General features: G+C 36.6%; 1 protein-coding gene across 1 annotated transcript in view; it reads right to left on the bottom strand.

The window, feature by feature from the left end:
* The window catches only part of MAP3K19 (mitogen-activated protein kinase kinase kinase 19), a 34,051-nt gene extending 25,555 nt beyond the window's left edge, over window positions 1-8,496 (bottom strand). The window contains exons 1-3 of the mRNA XM_039874518.1: window positions 8,387-8,496; window positions 6,436-6,551; window positions 4,199-4,311 (exon numbers count right to left, since the gene is read on the bottom strand). Coding sequence (XP_039730452.1) covers window positions 4,199-4,311; window positions 6,436-6,551; window positions 8,387-8,484 — 327 coding nt within the window. The 5' untranslated portion in view covers window positions 8,485-8,496. The remainder of the gene's footprint in view (window positions 1-4,198; window positions 4,312-6,435; window positions 6,552-8,386) is intronic.
* Between the last annotated feature and the right edge of the window lie 10,902 nt (window positions 8,497-19,398).

Raw genomic sequence — 19,398 nt, forward strand, 5'->3', positions numbered from 1 at the left:
ATTTTTCTTAGACGAAAAAAGAAAAAAGAATTTGACGCATAAGCAAGGCAGCTGCTTATGTTTGTCAACTATGAAAACCCATTTCAGACAACCAAAAAGGAAAGCAAGCTTTCATTCAAAGAGAATGAAGGATGACCTTGGGTTTTGCAATTTAAAACCCAGAGAAAGCACTAGGGAAGAAATGGCAAGTTCAAAAGTAAAAGAGTCCATTTCTCGCTCAGAAATGATTTCAAAGTTATTTCAACTGTAATAAGAAAAATATAGGGTGACAGTTTAAAATAAACATTTTAAAGTTGCACAAAAAATGTACTAATACAAAGAGTTTTTTTGTCTTTTCAGAAAGGAAGTTGCTTAAATATACCATAAAAAATTAAAAGTATATGCATTTTATCAATTTCTAATTCATGACATTCACTTTAAAGATTGGTCTCTAGGTATTTTATTTTGATTACCATGTTATATTAGTAACCCAAAACAATACAACCTTCAGTGCTTTGTGACAAAATCTACATAGCAGGGTTTCTCAGCCTCAGCACTATTGACATTTGTAGCTGGATAGTTCTTTGCTCTGGAGGCCTGTCTTGTGTATTATAGATGTTTAGCAATATCCCTGGCCTCTACCCACTAGATGCCAGTAGCACCTCTGCCCCAGCTGTGACATCAAAAACATCTCCAAACATTGTAAAATGTCTCCTGGGGGGCAAATCACCCCATGTTGAGAACAACTGGATTAAAGCAACTTTGGCAAGAAGCAGAATAACCTGTTTAGAAAAGTTATAAATGCACAAAAATAAAATATTCAAATGGTATTAAAAATAAAAGTTTTCATTCTCCCTCATCCCATCCCATGCCCCAGGAGTCCTGATTTAACCAATCCTGTATTTTAAGGTTTTTTTTTTTTTTTTAATCAGTGCAAACAAATCCATCTCATTCTTTTAATTTTTACCAAATTTTGTTTGCATTCTAGCCTAGGGAAACGATTGCTCTTATAACCCTTTAACCATCACCCTAATCTATGCCACCATTCCTCCTTCCAGCCCAGCCAGTTAGCAGTTCATTTGATGAGTCCTTTTACATCAATTCCTATGCATTTACTTACGTTATGTAACACCATTCACAACAAATGGCATTGTTGTGGGGTTTTCTTTTTGATGTAAATGGTATCACGCTCTATACATAAATTTAACCACAACATAGTTTTCTATAGTATAGGTATAGTGGGTTTTTTAACTTAATTTTAAGTTTTATCAAACCTGACATTTTCAAAAAGTCAAATAATGGTAAGAGACATAACAAACAGATCATTAGTTTCCTTTTCCACCCCTTACCTCAGGGGGGAAAGCATCCAGCCTTTTAATGATTTTTTTTGGCATTTTCTTCCATATCTCTAGAAAATATATTTATTCTGCCATCTCTTGAGGAATCAAAATGAAACATGATCTATTGACAGTTTATCATTGTAGTTGACAATTCAATATTCTTATACCCTGCCCTCATCCTCCCAATAAATCCACCCTCTTTTTTTGTTTGGTCAATGGTCAAAGTTCAAATTATGATTACGTATTGTACTCCCCAGTAGTACAATAGTTGTGTTGTATGATTATACTTTCTTGTACAACTTTTTTTCTGCACAAAATCCTGTTTTTATTTCTAATCATTTGGTTTTACTCATTTTCTTATTTTTTTCCACACCTAAATCTTCCATCTCCAGTGGTCTCTTCACTTGGTAAAATATATCAGATAATATATCAGTTCTATTTCCTTTCTGGAAATCTCCATTATCCCATCCATCCTCCTAATTATCTGAATTGATACATGGCTGAAGCCTTGGGACTTGCCTTCTCCATTGTACTAACAATTTCTCCTTCTCCCAGATTTCTTGAATCACGTATTCAACTTTTCCCTCTATTTTTATCTATTCCCTTAATTTAATAAAGCACATGGCAGCTTCCTTAAAAAGTAGATGAGAAATAAAATGTTAGAGTTTGTGTGTCTGAAAAATGTCTTTATCCAACTCTAATACTTGACTTATACTTCTCTGGGTATAGAATCTTAGGTTGAAAACTATGTTACTTTCCCAGCTATTTGAAGGCATATCCCTACCCTTTTCATCACTTTTAATTTAAGTGCAGTATACATTCAGAAAAGTACACATATCTATAGATTCATGAATTTTTATAAAGTGAACACACTCATGTAACCAGGACTCAAATTAAGTAAAAATGTTGTTAGACATAACATAAAAATCAAGACCCAAAAAAGAAAAAAATGGATAAATTGGTTTTCATCAAAATTAAAAACTTGTGTTCCGTAAAAGACCTGTCAAGAGTGAAAAATAACATGCTAAGTTTTTCTTATTGATTAGGAGAAAATATTTGTGACTCACATATTCAAAATATATAAAGAATTTTCTAAACTCAAAAGTAAGAAAACAAACAATCCAATTAGAATATGGATAAAAGACTTGAGCAGATGACTAATGCTGATGGCAAATAAACACATGAAAAAATGTTTGGCATTAGTCATTAAAAAACTACCAATTAAAAGCACGATGAGATACTACCACACACCTATCAGATTGGTTAATATAAAAAATCTTAACAGTACCAAATGCTGGCAAGGGTGTAGAGAAACTGGATCTCTCATTTATTGCTGGTAGAAATATAAAATGGTAGAACCGCTCTGGAAAAAAATTTTTTTTTTTTTTAAGTTAAACATACATTTATCATATGACCTAGTAATTGGACTCCTGGGCATGTATCCTAGAGAAATGAAAACATATCTTCACATAAAAATCTGTACATGAATGCTCATAGTAGCTTTATTTGTAATAGCCCCAAACTGGAAACAACCCGAATGTCTTTCAACAAGTGAATGGCTAACTACTTCGTATTACAAAGAAGCTCTTGATACACATAACAACTTGGATCTATCTCAAGAGCGTTATATTAAGTAGAAAAAGCCAGTCTCAAAAGTTTATCCATTTATATGACGCTCTCAAAATGAAAAAATTGTAGAGATGGAGAACAATAGATCAGTAGTTGCCAAGGGTTAGGAAAGAGGGGAGAGTATGGCTCTAAAGAGGGTAGTAGGAAGGGACTCTTTTGTGGTGACAAAACGTTCTGTATCTTGATTGTGGTAACTCAGAGAATAAAATGTCATAGAACTGTACATACGAACACACAAAGAGAAAAAAAAATAAAAAGAAAAAGGCATGTATGCAAAAGCTACTGAAATCCAAGTAAGGTCTATAGTCTAGTTAATTGTATTGTGTCAATGTCAATTTCTTAGTTTTGACAATGTACTATAGTTATGACAATGGTTCCTAGTGGTGGAAGCTGATAAAGAGCACAAAGGACCTTTATGTACAAGTTCTTGTGAATCTATAATTATTTCAAAATAAAAGGTAAAAAAAATGTTTTTGGTATTCTTTGTTGTTTTGGGGATGATTTTTGAAAGGAGAAAGGGGCTGAAAGGTATTTACTCCACCATCTCTAAAACTCCTCATTATTTTTTTATAAATATTATAGTCCGTCCTTCATTAACTTTTAAAAATAAACAATTTTGTGGCCATATTTTTCTCATCAATAAAATATTGAGTAGTAATACTTTAACTGTTTGGGCTATGTTGATTTTTACAAAAAGTCGAAAAGTACAAATGAGTATTTTCTCCCCATAGACAACCAATGTTACCAATTTGTTGTATATCTTGTGTATCATTCCAAAGTTTTTTATGGATCATTATGTTTGTTACTCGTACTGTTACTGTACTATGAGGGACTTATTGTGGAGTTATTCATTATAGGCAGGAGGTAATGACCAAGGACAAAAGAGGGCATCTCTTTTGTGGTACCCTGTGTTGGACTTGGCATGATCAGATTTATGACCTCCTTTTCCATATTAACATACAAAAAACAAGCCACATTTTATTATTTAGTATGGATTCAACTACAATGATATTTTGTGGTATTAGATACACACACACAATGCATAAGACTGAGAGTTGACTAGCTATTGCTCTGAGATTAAACTCAAGGAACACTGTCTTATTAATTGAGTTTTAAGTTACTTTATGGTTACATTAAAATATAATCGTAGTATATAATTGTTAAAAATTATTCAAGTAAAACAAATGAAGAAGTAGATGGAGTAGATTATTCTTTTTTGTTGGTTTGTTTCTTTAAAAAGAACATCTTACCTCACTGCTGCTGATGCTTTGCAAGAGTATATTTTGGCTTTTAGTAACTGTCATATCAGTTGGAGAAGAGTTTGTATCATGACAAATGTCAAGCAATGATTCAGTATGTCTCTCTGCCAAAAGAAATATAATAATGTGTTTTGATAAGACTCATCTCCAGCAATTTCACAGGAAGATTTAGCTATAGGTTCTAAAATCAGTTTCATTTTGTCAAAGATTTTCCCAAAATAGTGTTCTGGGATTCTAATGATGCTTCAGGCAATAATTTTTTACAGGAAGAGATGTGAGGGCAACAGGAGTCCACAGAATGTATGGGTTTTTGTTTGTTTGTTTTTAAAGTTAGGCATAGTTATTAAGTGAAATCCCTAACAATGGACTGGAAATTACATTTACTCTGTAGTTGACAAAGACAAAAATGCTCAGCTACTCTCGGAGCTCACTTCCTGTCCATCACTGAAACTACATTAAAATGACAAAGTCTGAATATCAAACTGAACTCCCAGTTAGTTCTTGAGGGACATTGTTCTCATATCCATCCCCCTTCTCCTAGCCTGATTTCTTCAAACAAGCACGAGCTCTTCGATAAAAAGTTCTTCCTTTTCTGATGGCTTTTCCATTTATCTTATAATTGAAACAAAGTTGAACAAGTGATCTACATTCAGACTCTATTTCTTCACCATATTTTTCTCTGTAACTCTTTGCAATCGATCTTCTGCCTCTAGTCTGCAATGAAACTTCTTACTTCCTTACCACATCTGCTTTGTAACCTCTTTTCTAATTTGATGTCATTTCGATTTCACTTTCTTCAATTCTACTCTTCCCTCTCTCACTCTCCTGAGACCTTATATGCACACAGCCCCTCTAACTATGAGAGCACCTCCTCAGCTCAGCCCCCCTGAAATTTTCTCACCATCATTAAACCTTCAATGATCTTGTCCAATCTCAGGTCTCTCCCTGTATAGAGAACTCCCAAACTAATGTATCAACCCATCCTTTCCCACAAGCCCTGTCGTACAGAAAATTGTTACTTGAAAATATCAGGGTTTCATCAATAAAGTATTTTAGAACTTATTGCCTTCAACATCCCCACCAAACCAAAGTGTTCTTCAGTTTCATTGACTGTATTTCCAACTTTCCAATTCCCAGGGCTGACACTCTGTTCGACTCAACTCTTAACTTTTGTCTCTGTGTTTCCTCTATTAATTGTACATCACTAAGTTCTTTAAATTCTTCTTTCACAATATCTCTTAACTTAACTCACCATACTCAGTACTTCTCAGACCCACTACCACAGCATGCCCAGGGGCTCTTCCTGGTCCTTATTACCACACACGACACTTCTATACTTTCTTAATAGAGCTCCTCGCCATGAGTCTCTTCCTTCTAATCCATCCCCCACAATAAGAACAGATTAATTTTCCTAAAACATGGCTTTCATCATTCTCTGGCTAAAAATTCTTTAGTGATTCTCTTTTATTAAAAAAAAAAATTATATCTTTCAGCTTTACATTTAATGGGTCTTCAATGGACCCAGTTTCTCTATCTATCTATTCATCTATCATCTATCATGTATCATCTATATTCCTTTTCCCTGACATGAACTTTTGGTTCTAGTCTCCCATTTGGCCCTGGAGTAACCTACTGCATGGTGCATCTCCTCCACACAATCAAATCCCCACTTTTCAAGGACCAGACTGGGTCTCGCCTCTTACATGAAGTCTTATTAGGTATACCCTTGTTCCCTGCCCAGAAGCTTCAAATGAAAAGCCAATTCAACAACAAAGTCTAGCAAGCAGCTTTCACAAAGTCACATGTTGCTCAGGGGCACTTATTTTCATTACGCCTTTCTCTGAGGCTGTTTCTATGTCTTTGCTCAGACTCTTTCTTTCCATCTATATCGAACCTCCCTTTTATTTTCTTCCTACTGTAGCTTATCCAGCATTCAAGAACCACCATAAGTTCCTCTTCCTCTTTAGAGTTCACAATAAGCTCTTTCTCCTTGGACTTATGTGATGTGTCCCTGACTATACTGAACATTTTTGAAAGTTTGGACCAAGCCCTAGACTTCTTTGTATCCCTCAGAGCACCTACTCATGGACTTTGTACAGAATCACTGCTCAGTAAATAGCTGTTGGCTTGATTTCTTTAAATGGATCTATAAAATACATGTAGAAAAAGAAAGATTTCTCATAGGGCCCTTAAAGTTGGGAAATTTTGAGTGTAATAGAAATATTTACCTTGTTTTGGCATAGAATTCATTAGAATGTCCAATAACTGCTGTTTCTTAAAACTCTCTATTTGTGACACATAATGTATTGCTGATTTTCCACTAAAATCACAGAGTTTAGGATCTCTAGGAAGAATAGAAAAAACACCAAAGATTATTTAGTTAAATCTGTTGAAAAAGAAAACCAATACAAGAGGAGAAACATTGACATCAAATAAGTAAAATAATCTTACATAAAATAATCTTAGGAAAATTATCTTAGGGAATAACAATTATGACTTCATAATGTATGAGATAGGGAGTAATAATTTTTCAATATTTTTAAATAAAAGGAATATGCTATGTATCTTATTCCCACTCCTATTCTAAAAATATTCTCATATTTTACAACTTTCGACAAAAATTTATAATTTTTAAATGATGGATGCATAAATCAAGTGGAGATAAAATAATTTTGATAAAATGTCATCTTATCATTCTGAAGAGTTGACTTGACTCTTTTTTCTTCCCAATGTTTTAGCTAACTGCTTATTTTATTGACATTTCTTTTTTCTAATGTGAACATCTAGTCCTTTTATCATTCAAAAAAGTGTAATAGTATGGAATCTCTCTTTAAAATTAAGCTTGCATGCTTATTTCACAGGCTCTTGGTCAAGTGGAGACATCTTGTCATAAAATCCCTCTCTGTGTGATCTTTTCATTCCTCTTTGCCTTGCCCTATGCTTGTTAAGCCCGACTGGCTGATCTTAGGGCTCCTTGCAACAGCACTAATATACTCTCTATGCTGTACTGAATCCTAGGATTAGACATCAGCTCTGAGAGATCCAGAGGATAAATAATGAGAACCCTATCAATAGACTACGGTGAGGGAAACAATGATAAAACTTCACTAGTCACATTCTAAGACAAGATGCGAGTTGAATATGTCTCCAACCTAACACCCTTGAATTTGAAACTCTTTATTGCTATGGGACAGGGTAATTTTTTATGATCTGCAACAACATTCTATTACGGCCTTTTCTCCATCAAAGGTCATGATTCAAAAGAAATAACACAGGACTAAGAATCAGTGGACTGCCATTACTTTGATGTGTGGCCTTAAGCAAGTCAGTTAACTCGTCGGGACCTCCGTTTGCCCATCTTCCTTGATTAGTGTTTCTCCAAGTGGCGTCCTTTGATCTGCTGTATTCTGGACTCCCCTCCAGGCCTATTGAACACCATCTCTGGGCTGGTATCCAGTAATCCCCATTTTTAACAATCTCCTCAGTTGTTTCTTAACACAAAATTCTGAGATAGCTTCAAATTTCCATCTTCACCCCCTTATACTAACTGATCCTTTTACAATGTCTTTGACTATGCTTTGCTTTTGAACTCCCCTCTTCCTTTTTTGTCCTTCCAAAACAAAATTCATATGTAATATTGAAAAAGAGTTAGGGCCATCTGTTCTTATTTTATGACAAGATATCTAGGTAACAAACAGCATTAGGAAACTGCAGCTCTAACATAAGAAACTGCTTATTGACCCTTTGATTTTTTTTAAAGTTAATTGTTTACTTAGCCCCTCCTAAAAGAGCATGTTGGCATATAGCAATTTTTAGATAACTGGAAATCACTACCGTAAATTGCTTTTGGTATTTGACAATGCTTCCCAAAATAATTAGCAATATCTTGGGAGTAGGAAGCTACATACTCAAGAATTATTCAATATCCTCAGTATCTACCCAAAGAGTGGGTACTTAAATAAATAAAACAAAGGGCCAACATCATAAAAATAATAAATGGCAACATCTAACATCTGTATATCGCTTTACAACTGCAAAATTCCTTTTACGAACATGCATGTGCATTTAGTATATATAATTTAAGAATCCCAATCTATATGTCCAGATTTACAAATGACTTCTATAAATAGTAATAGTATAGACGTCCTTTGCTGGTGCTGACTGACCACTCATACTCACGCATGATGCCTGAGAAGCTCAGACAGAACCTCCACAGGTCTGTAAGCTGTTAACATATCAAGACTCTCAAACAGGTCCACATCTCTCACAGCCAGCATCAGTGGGGTCAAGCCATGTTGGTTTGGGAAATTTACATCCAGGAACTCTTCAGATGCCTTTAAAAACATGAAGCTTTACTTCCATCATATTCTTACTGCATGACTATATTAATCTTTGTATTTTTATTGCTTGTCCAAATTCTCATTTTAACTACAATACATTCTCTCTCAATATCTGTATTGAGAGGGAGCTGATAATTTGGAAAAATAAAGTCCTGAAAGACAGACCTGGGTTTGAATTTTAGCTTCTTGAGCTGGTTATTTTAATTATTATTATTTTTTTATTTCTAATTTGAGCTGGTTATTTAATCTCCCTGGTAGGCTTATATCAAGGACACTCTGTTAAAAGATGATCAAATCACTCTGATAAAATAAGGGATACCCAGTTAAACAATGAATAATTCTCATTTGGGACATAGTTATACTAAAAAATTATTTGGCATTTGTCTGAAATTCAGATTTAACGAGTTTCCTTTATTTTTATTTGCAAAAACTGGCAACCCTACTTGCTGACTGAATCTTCAGCTATAAAGTAGGAATAATAGTGTTTTCCCTGAGGGTTGTTTTGATAATTGGAGAGCAGAATGTCTGGCACATGCTCAATAAATATTTGTAGAATGAATGACTAATTTATAATAATAAGGCAGCTCATTTAACTGTATTCATGTAGTTAAAGGAGGTGGATATATAGATGTTATTTGTTATTTTAATGTTTTAAATTAATTAAAATTAAAATTTCAATAATTCAAAACTGAAAAGCTACTGGAAGGCCAAATTATCTGAACTGTTTATTTTATAGACCTAAGTAACTTACTAATTTCTGTCTCTATTTCACTTTATGCCATCTCAGTATAGTCAGTGTCTCTACCTCAGTTTCTCTAGGGACAAACTAGAGATAATGATATTACCTCAGAGGGGTGCTGTGGGAATTTATTAGTTAACTTTTTTTTAGTCTCTGAAAAGAAACCACCTCTTATATCAATGTTTATTATTAGTTAGAACCGACATGAAAGTTTTGAGCTGAAAATAGTCTTACACTTACAATAGCACATTAATTCAGCCATCTGTTGATTAAACTCTAAATCCAGTTATAGACACCAGTTTCTTAAAACTCAGCTGCCAATTTTTAGGAGTGAAAAATGTGGTCATGAAACAGACATTGAATTACAACTACTACAAATACCATTAAAATAAAATTTACTCTTTCAAAAAAATTTCTAAGCCTCAGTTCATGCTCTATAGCAGTTTTAGACTATCACTTAGTACAATGAAGGAATTTAGAGCACTTTGGATTTTGTTGTATATTTCCTTGAACTCTAGGACATCATTTCCTTGATACCATAATATCACTTGCTTTTTCTTTATCAGTTTGCGTCTCTATCATAGGGAATGGAAGAAACCGTTTCCTAGCAGCAATGGATTTTCTTTCAGTTGGAAGGTCATGCGATCTGACGTTATCTCTGAAGGTAAATGCCAAGAGCATGCAGTTGCCAGATACCAATAATTAATGTTTTTGGTTATGCAAGTTACATTGATAAAGAGTATCTGTAAATAGAAAATTTTAAAAAAGATCAATACCTTAAGAAGACAGCATTTAAAAAATGTATCCTTTTAACTCCCTTAGTCACAACTAAATATTATGCAAAGCATAATCTCTCTGATTCCCTTTTCAGGATAAAGATAATAATTGCAACTTGTCCAAAGGGATCTGAACAGCAATTGTACAAATGGCAATGATGTCAAGGGAACTTCTCTGAGCAAGCTGACAGTGGTTCTCTGGGGACATCTTGGGAGCACATCATTTCCCAGGGGTGCTGTGTCACTTCTTCTAGCATCCAGCTGAAGGAAGGCTGCTGCTGTGTGCTTTTGTTATTTTGTTTTTCACCCCAGTGTCTTGTTTGATGCTGTTGCTTTCTCATATTTCCTGCCTGAAAACTCCTGGGACTACATTTGAAAAGAACTTATTTTTCTTTAAAAGGAACCACATGTAGTCTGTGCCCTTCTTACCATCCAGTTGCCCACCTACCCAAAGGCAGAAATAAATATCAATTTAACTGACCAGCAAGTGTTGAAGTTGTTCAAGATCACCTTGCCATGAACTTTGTAGAAGCTGCATTTGGGGAGCCTGGATTCCATCGACGGCCAAGAGTTGTCTTTGGACATTGCAATTAGCTACATGGACCGCAGTTTGATTGTTGTAATTGCAGAGGGTGATATCTGCTCCTTTTTCCAGGAGAAACCGGACAACCTGCAATACCACATTTTTGAATACCAATAGTGTCTTCAGGGCTGGGTAGAAAACTTAGTTAGATGTGTCTCTGATTCATGATATAGGAAAGGAGACTAAAAGGGGCACAAAAAAAGAAGGATTGGTTTGGATGTTTTTGCTTTTTTTTTAAAACTGGAAAATAAACATCTTTATGATATGGATGGTTTGGGGATACTATTTCTTTTAAACTAGAGGTCTGTGAGTATTTTATGTTAAACCCACATAAAACATTGAAGTTTTATTAGTATCATCTATAATTTGGAATAAGAAATTCAGGCTTATAAATTATTGAATGTCACAAGGGTTTCTATAAGTATTTCTAGGGAGAGAATAAACTCTATTCCAAACGGTAAAGGCACAATTTATTCAACAAATAGGACTGAGTGACTAGTGTTTGTCAAGAACTGTCCTTGGTGCTGAGATTCCAACAATGAACAAGACAGATGACCACCAGCCTTTAAAGCATTTACAATCTAGTGAGGATCAGAGACAAATAAAAAAGGCAATTGCAACACAGTGTAATAAATGTAATGATAGGGTAAATGCAGGAGGCTGAGGGAAGCACTTAGAGAAAACCTATTAAGCTGTCTTGGACCAGGAAGACTTTCTGGAGAAATTGATGTCTAAGTTGAGAACTGCAGGATCAGACTCAGTTAACTAGGCAAAGACTAGGGGAAAAAATTGTTTTAAGCAAAGGATATAGTGTGAACAAAGTACTGTGAATGGTATCGATAGAATTATGTCTCCTATTAATTCATATGTTGAAGCCATAACCTGCAAAGTGACTATATTTGGAGAAAGGGCCTCTAGGAAGTAATTACAGTTAAATAAAGTTATTAGGATGGGGGCCCTGATCTGATAGGATTAGTGTCCTTATAAGAAGAGACATCATCCTTCTCCCCTTTCGGCCCCTTTGTCCCTCTGCCAAGTGAGGACACAGAGATAAGGCCTCCATCTGCAAGCCAGGAAGAGAGCTTTCATCAGAAACTGAATCAGCCAGAACCTTGATCTTGGACTTCTCAGCCTCCAGAACCATGAAGAAATTAAATTTATGTTGTTTAAGCCACCCAGGCTATAGTATGTTTGTTATGGAAGCCCAAAATAATACAGTGGATAGGACAACAAATAGTATTCAGTGCTTTGGAAGGAGTGAGGCATTGCTGGAACTCAGGATGGGGGAAGAAGGGGAGGAAATGTGATGAAGTCAGCAGTAGCTAGATTGAAAGGCCTTACTAACCCCTTTTAGGAATTAGATTTGTAATCTTCAGGGAAATGGGGAGCCAGTGAAAGGTTTTAAGCAGAAAAATGTCATGATCAGATAAGTGTTTTAAAAAATTACTCTGGCTGCAGAAATAGATTATTGTGGAAAGGAGTGAATGGTGATGCTATTTAATAAAATGGGAAATACTGATGTTGGGATTCCTCAGGAGAATTAGATTTGGGGAGAAAAATGATGATGACAATTTAACACGCTGTTTTTGAGATGTCTGTGACTTTTAAGTGGAGATATATAGTTGGAAGCTCAACATACTGTATATATAGCAATTCAGGAGAGAGATGCGAGATGAGTTACAGAATTAGCAGCCACCTCCACATTATTGAGGAACACTAATATTTAATGGATGAGAAAAAAGAATCCATAAATGAGACTGAGGAGATATTGCTAGGGAGGTAGGAGGAAAAACTAGAAGAAAGCCAATGGAAGAAAACATTTAAAAAAAAATGGGGTCCGATGATGCTAAGAGTTGTCAGTGATCAAAGACATTGAAGGGCATGTTGGCAAGAGCAGTCTCAATGGAGGGATAGGAAAAGATGCCAGACTGAAACAGTATGAAGAGATGAGGAAGTGCAGGCAGTGAGGACTGACCAGCAGAACATTCTTTAGAGAGGCTGTTGAAAGACAATTCTGCAGAAACTCCAGAAATTTGGTTTCTGTAGGTCTTGCAAGCAAACACACTGACTGCCTTTGTTCTAGGCTGTTTTTAAAGATGTTTGAATAGTAAACAACTTTGAAAGATAGAGAGTGTCTCCCTCTGGAGCATTAGAAGATATGCTTACTGGCTGTTATAAAAAAAAATCAGGTTTTCTTTCTTATAATTCGGCCTACTGTATGTGCAGAGTTCCCAATCTCATTAAGTGTCGGGGAGGATTCTTCTGATCATGATAAGCTAGTATGTAGAGAAGTGCTAGTATCTTTGGAGTCTCTGACTCTTTTGAGTCTCTTTGACTGATAGTTTGCCAACTGAGGAACCTCTGGCAAAGGGAGGCAATCTCTACCTAGAGGTAGCCCTTGGGGATTTAGGCTTGTTGCCTCCCTGACATGTCTAATAGGTACTTCACTTTTGAAAAGTAAATATTAGCTTCCTAGTGGCTCTTGTCAAACTTAGCGCCTCATCCATGAAGACCTTGTGACCCTCAGGCTCAATATTCCCATTTTGGAGCGAGTCAACTTGGACTCAATGACAAACATGATGGAAAAGGCCCAACAAGCCTTTCTAGTCACATGGAAATGATATATTTAAGAAAGCAGTCAGCCTGGCCACATTGACATCTTTATTTTACGTGAAAAAGTTGTATCTTCTTTTGCAGGAAATTTCATCCCTCACTACATGACCTGAAGCAAAGGCACTACCAAGAAGGATTTCATTTTAAGAGTTTCCCCTAAATGCCTGGGCTTGGGTCACTGATGATTGAGCCAAGCTCAAGCCCGATGTCACGCACTGGGCTGTTGCAGCTGGTTGGCCTCTGTGTCAGCTATGCAGAACTAACATTGGGCACCGTTGTTCCACTCAATGGGTAGAACTCAAGGCTTTTCTCATAGCTCTGGACACTACTCCCCTTAATGAATCTTGTTATATTTTTACTGATTCTGGGGATGCTGCCAGTAGCCTAGCTGTTGGGTCTGCTGCTTGGAAAATTACAAAGTGAAAGATTGAAAACATCTCTTTAAGGCCATAAACTGTGGAAAGAAACTGTCTGGATCAACTCACATAGAAACCCATGGCAATGGCCTGTTCTCTGATGAGATAGATGGCTATGAAACTATTGATTGACCCTGCACAACCCAGATTGCCTCCATTGCTGTCTGGACAGCAGGACAGCCACCAACATAGACTGGGCGCAAAGTGAAAAACTCTATGTTTCTGATATAGGAGTGAAGTTGTAGCTACTGAAGTGGGACCCATAGTCTTTGAGGTGTTGGAGGGAGAGAAACAACCCTGGTACCTAAGGAGAGAACATCCTAGACCCCGTGAGGTATAGTGGAGGAAGGGACATTAATGGTCTTTGTCCTTCAGAACCACCTTGGGAGCTTTCTTCATAAAAGAAAATGTCCTGGTATGGCTCTTTGAAAGCAGTTTCAGACTGCTGTGTCTGCCAGACAGCCCAATCGTGATTTGATTGTGAGCTCCCTTAGCCTCACCAAGAAATCCATTAGAGATAGCAGCTGACAGCCCTTGCTCTCCCACCTTCCATGTGAGCACTTGCCAATACCTCCAGATTTCTTCTCACTCCCATTCCTGTAGCCATTACTCACTCATTCTGTGGGGCGAACGAATGCTATTGGGCTATTGCTATGGACAAACAGGACTGGTAGTCCTCCCAAATCGAGGACCAGATTCAATTATTCAGACTGAATTAGGAATCTTCAGGCCACCAGTCAGTTGAGAGGCCACATGGAGGCACTGCCAACCTGTGCCCCCGTACTAATGTAGGTCCCACTTGCGGAGGCCCATCAACTGTAAATGCCACGCCCCCTGCCCCCAGGGAAAATACTTATTTGTGGAAATCTGGCATTGACTTGCATTTCTCCTGAAAATATGCTGACTTATGTCTTAGGGGTTGTCATAAGAGACCTTCTAATCTTTAAGAAAATACCATCAGTAGATGATATAGCCTCAGATGACTTCAGAGTTCTCTCCCAAATACAGCTACCATTGGCTATTTGGGGGACCTCCCAGAGAGATAGCTGGCATTATTTACATATCTCTTGTGGATAATTTTCCTTAAGACAGGAATCATCCAAATAGAAAAAGTAGGACAAAATTTGTCACTAACTTAACTGAAGTTATAAATAACATCACCTCCTCCCTGCAAGACATACAGATCAGCATTCAAGTTACTGGCCAGGGTTGTTGTGGATGTGGAATTACCCTAGATCTCTTCCTTGTGGGCCAAGATGAAGTCTGTGCAATGGCTAATACATGCTACTGTGCTTGGATTGATGCCTCAGACCAAGTGGGAAAATCAATAGAGAAACTTAAAAAGAAAGCAACCTGGTTATCTAGGGCAGACCCTGATGGTTTACAGGATTCGTTCGGCTGGAGTGGTGTAGGACCCTGAATGACATGTGAGGCTAGCCTACAGTACGGCTTCATCCTGCTGCTTGAAGTCCTATTAATAATGGCTATAATTAGATGTTGTATGAGACAAATGGACAGATTTGGCCCCAGCCTCTGTTGGTTAGGTTAATCAGAGTGACCAATGGAGTGGTATACTCATGGAAAAATTCACCAAAAACGAAAGAAATGTAGAAATAAAAGGTAGATATTTTTAAGAGACAAGTCTCCTTAAGTCTCTTACATTTTTACAAGTCTTATGAGCAGAAGCACTAACTGCCTTTGCCCCAGACTCTCTTTCCAAGCTGTTTGTATAGTGTTTGTATAGTTCGTATAGTGAAGAGTCTTAAATAGAGAGAGTGTCTCCTTTTGGAACAAAGTGTAGGTTTGCTTACTGGCCATTATTAAAGATTTGAGTTCGCTAAATTTAGGGTTCCTCTCCTGCAATCTAATCCACTGTATGAGCAGGAGTCCCCTTCCTATCACCCTGTGGAAATTAGGGCTTAGAAAACTGACACAAAACTGATAGTACGCTGGCTAATGTTATTGTTATAAGTGATTAATTGCTTTTTGCTTCTGACTCAGTGCTGTTTCTTATGCCAAGAGTCTAAGAAATTGTGACAGGCTACCTTGTTAGCTTGCAGCTAGGATGAAATCTCAGAGGTCTGCAGGCAAAAAGGCTTGAAAGATGAACGAAAGTGTTTGGAGGAGCATGTGGGGTCAGCGAAGGTATTTATCTATGTGTCATCAGAGGGGGATATCTAAGTATGTTAAATACTATTGGAAAGTAATATCATTGTTTGCAATAACATAAATATGGAAACCACTCACCTCTCCATCAAAGGAAGACAGACAGATAAGTTGTGGCATAAATGGAATACTACGTAGCAATAAAAATGAAACACCACAGCTACATGTGTCAGAATGGGTGAATCTCAAAAACATAACAAACAAAAGAAGCAAGTTATCGAGAAACACAAGCAGGGTGAGTTTGTTTTTATGAAGTTCAAAAACAGGAAAAGTAAATAATGTATTATTTAAGAATATGTTCAGAAGTGGCAAAGCTAAGGAAATGATTAATCCAAAATTCGAAACTAATTATGAAGCGTGGGGGATGCAATTCAGGAGGTGCACATGAGGGCTTTTGAGGCACAGCAATGTTCTAATTTTTGGTTTGGTTGGTGGATACATGGATGCTAGTCTCATTTTTTCTTTAAGTTGTACATGTGTTTCTTTTCTTTTTTTTTGCATATATACTAATATTTTACAGTTTGTTTAAAAAGTGTTAATAGAAAGGTGTTAAGGAATTGAAAGGTAAGAATTAGTCAAGAAAGAGGCTAATTGAGGTATCCAGGCAAGGTTAAGGGTTCCACATGCATTTAGATTCCCAAGAACTTGCAGAGGTACTGACCTGTGCAGCTGAGTGAAATTTGTCTTTTACACTAGTTTCCCCATTCTAAGCCCTTTTCAATTCCCCTTATAGTCCCCTCCTTGCCGCCCCTCTCAAATTCCAAGTGCGCACATGGTTATTACTTTCATCTGCATTCTTAAAAAGGATCTTATAAGTTCCTGCACAGAATGGTATAAATGATCAATAAGACCCAAATGGATTATTTATTAATTAGTTTATCCATTTAATAAATATTTATTTACTAAGCAACTAGATGTATTAGGCACTCCAGCTGGATATATAGTTAGAACAAAGAGGACAATTTTCTGCCTTTTTATGTCTTACTATTATTTATTTACTCCTCTTTACCCACTTTCAGGATTATGTGCATGTGTTAGAACAGGGAACATATTTCCAGGTCCTAATAAGGCTGGGGATGAGGAGTGGAAAGGAAGAAAAAACTCAGGTTCCATTATGAGGTCTCATTAGACTATAAACTCCTCAAGGGTGACATCTGTGTTTGATTCAACTTTATATCCAACATGAAGTCTAGTATGCTGTCTTGGGTACAGCAGGAATATCTGTTGACCGAGTGAGGGAATAAATAACGATAGCAACTGTCTAGATAATTTAGGGTCCCCAGTTCTCCCTCCAGTAGCCTCCCATCCCCATCCCCCACTCCCCACTTTGTGGCTTCATACATTCTTTCATGGAAGTGGGTGATAATGCTATTCCTATACATCTCATCATGGAACTCTGAGTTTAGAAAACTATCCATGGGCCCCCAGACACCACATGTTACCTCTGTTAGATTTTCTTCTGCTGCAGTAATAAGAGGTGTATTCCCAGTCTTTGGATGCTGAAAGTCAAGGTTTCCAAGGATGGAATGGACTTTAGTAATATGGTCACAAATGAGTCCCACATCACCTCTTGAAACTACTTCCAGGAAATCATGAATCAATTTATTTTTATTCATCTTGCTCATTCCGTACAATTGCCTTCGAGACAAAATAAACAATTTAATTAAATGAGAGCCAACAAAACAGTGGATAATTCAAATGTAACATATTCTATCTTTAGTGTCTCTTGTTTCCTTCTTTTATGTCTAAAATGAAAATGATAATTACTTCTTCAAATGGTTGATGAGGATCTGAAATAGTATATACAAAGTGTTGGCTCATTCTATTGGTGAAAATTCTTCTAGGATTTTATTTTCTTTAGCGTAGTTTATTAAAATTCCTGTAATTATCTTCTTTATGGAAGTCTGATTTTCCTAACAATACTGTAAACTCAATAGCAAGGACGTTCCATGCCTTCCATTTTTGTATCCTCCATAATTCTAGCACAGTGTGAATGGTAGCCACCATTCTAGATTTCCAGAGAAGTCCTAACTTTTTTGTTTTTTAAATATTATTTATTTAAATTAGTTTCAAGTATACAATATATTGGTTAGACATCTATATAGTTCATAAAACAATCCCCTCAATTGCTCCCTCCCTTCCCTGGCCCTCCACCTGGCCATCATATTAATGCTAACTGCATTGCTTATGCCATGCTCCCCACCCCTGTGACCAACTATCAACTACTAATTTGTACTTCTTTAATCCTTCGTCCCATTCTCCCAGCCCCCGCAAATCCCCTCCCCTCTATCTGTCACCAAATTATCCACTATATTTATAAGTCTGGTTTCGATTAGTTTGTTCTTTTTATTTCTTAGATTCCACATATAAGTGAAATCATATGGTATTTATCTTTCTCTGTCTGACTTATTTCACTCAGCATAATAACTTCTAGGTCCATCCATGTCATCGCAAATCGTAGGATTTCATTTTTTTAATGGCTGAGTAATATTCCATTGTATATATGAACCATAAGAGAAGTTCTAATTTTAAACATCCCATTTAGGTTTTCCAAATCATTGAAATATCTCTTAAATTGCAGTTTTTGAAGTCACCAAAATACTTCCCCCATGGAGCCGCTTGCTGTTGGAAACAGCACAAAATCCTTTGTTAGACTCTATATTCCATTTTCAGCTTCTGACATCAGAATCATATGCTATTTCATTGAATGGGCAATTTACTTGCAATGAACTGGCATTTGGTTAAAAGCAAAAGAACAAAAGGTCCACTTTATAGTACAACTTTGTGGAGAAAAGTTAAGAAAAGTAAACCAGGAAATGTCTGGAATTGGTCTTCAATGTTCTTAACACACAAATGCCTTCAGAATTCATGGGCTAAAATACATGGAGCTTTTTTTCTCAAAGAGAATATATACTTCACCCTAGAAATAGTACTGTTTGACAAATTCATTCATTCATTTCAGAGAATACTATTGGCCTTCAGGATCTTTCACTGACTCATCATAATGGAACATAATATAAAATAGGACAAAATACAAGAAAGAAAATACATAATTAAGTGTTAAAGTAAACAACAGATACTGAATCATATAGATGCTAGAGAAATGGGATGGCCAGGTGAGCTGGAGCATCCATGAAGAAAAAAAAGGCATCAGTCATATTTGGAGACCCAAAGTGAAGGAGAAAAGGCACTTCTGACTGGGGGAAGGGCATGCACAAAGGTCTATACCCAGGGTCAATGAGGCGAAAGTGGGCCTGATGAGAATTTACACATTACTGCTGAACAGGTTGGGAAGGCCATGGAGAGTTCTGAGCAGTGCCTTTAAGGAACATTGGCACTTTAGGAAGGTTATTATGACAGGGAATAGAAAGGCAGAAACAAAATTTGAAAGTAAAGCTTAACAAGACTTGTGATAGATTGGCCACAGAAAATGTAAATAGGGCGCCTTGTGCCTTTGGCTTTTAAAGAAATGTGGCCTTAGCCTAGGGCAGTTTCTTAAACTTGCCTGAGTATAAGTGTTATGCTATACTCTTGTCATAAATAAAGATTCCCAGATTT

Source organism: Pteropus medius, unplaced genomic scaffold (assembly GCF_902729225.1).
Source record: "Pteropus medius unplaced genomic scaffold, Ma_sr-lr_union100, whole genome shotgun sequence".
Classification (NCBI taxonomy): Eukaryota; Metazoa; Chordata; class Mammalia; order Chiroptera; family Pteropodidae; genus Pteropus; species Pteropus medius.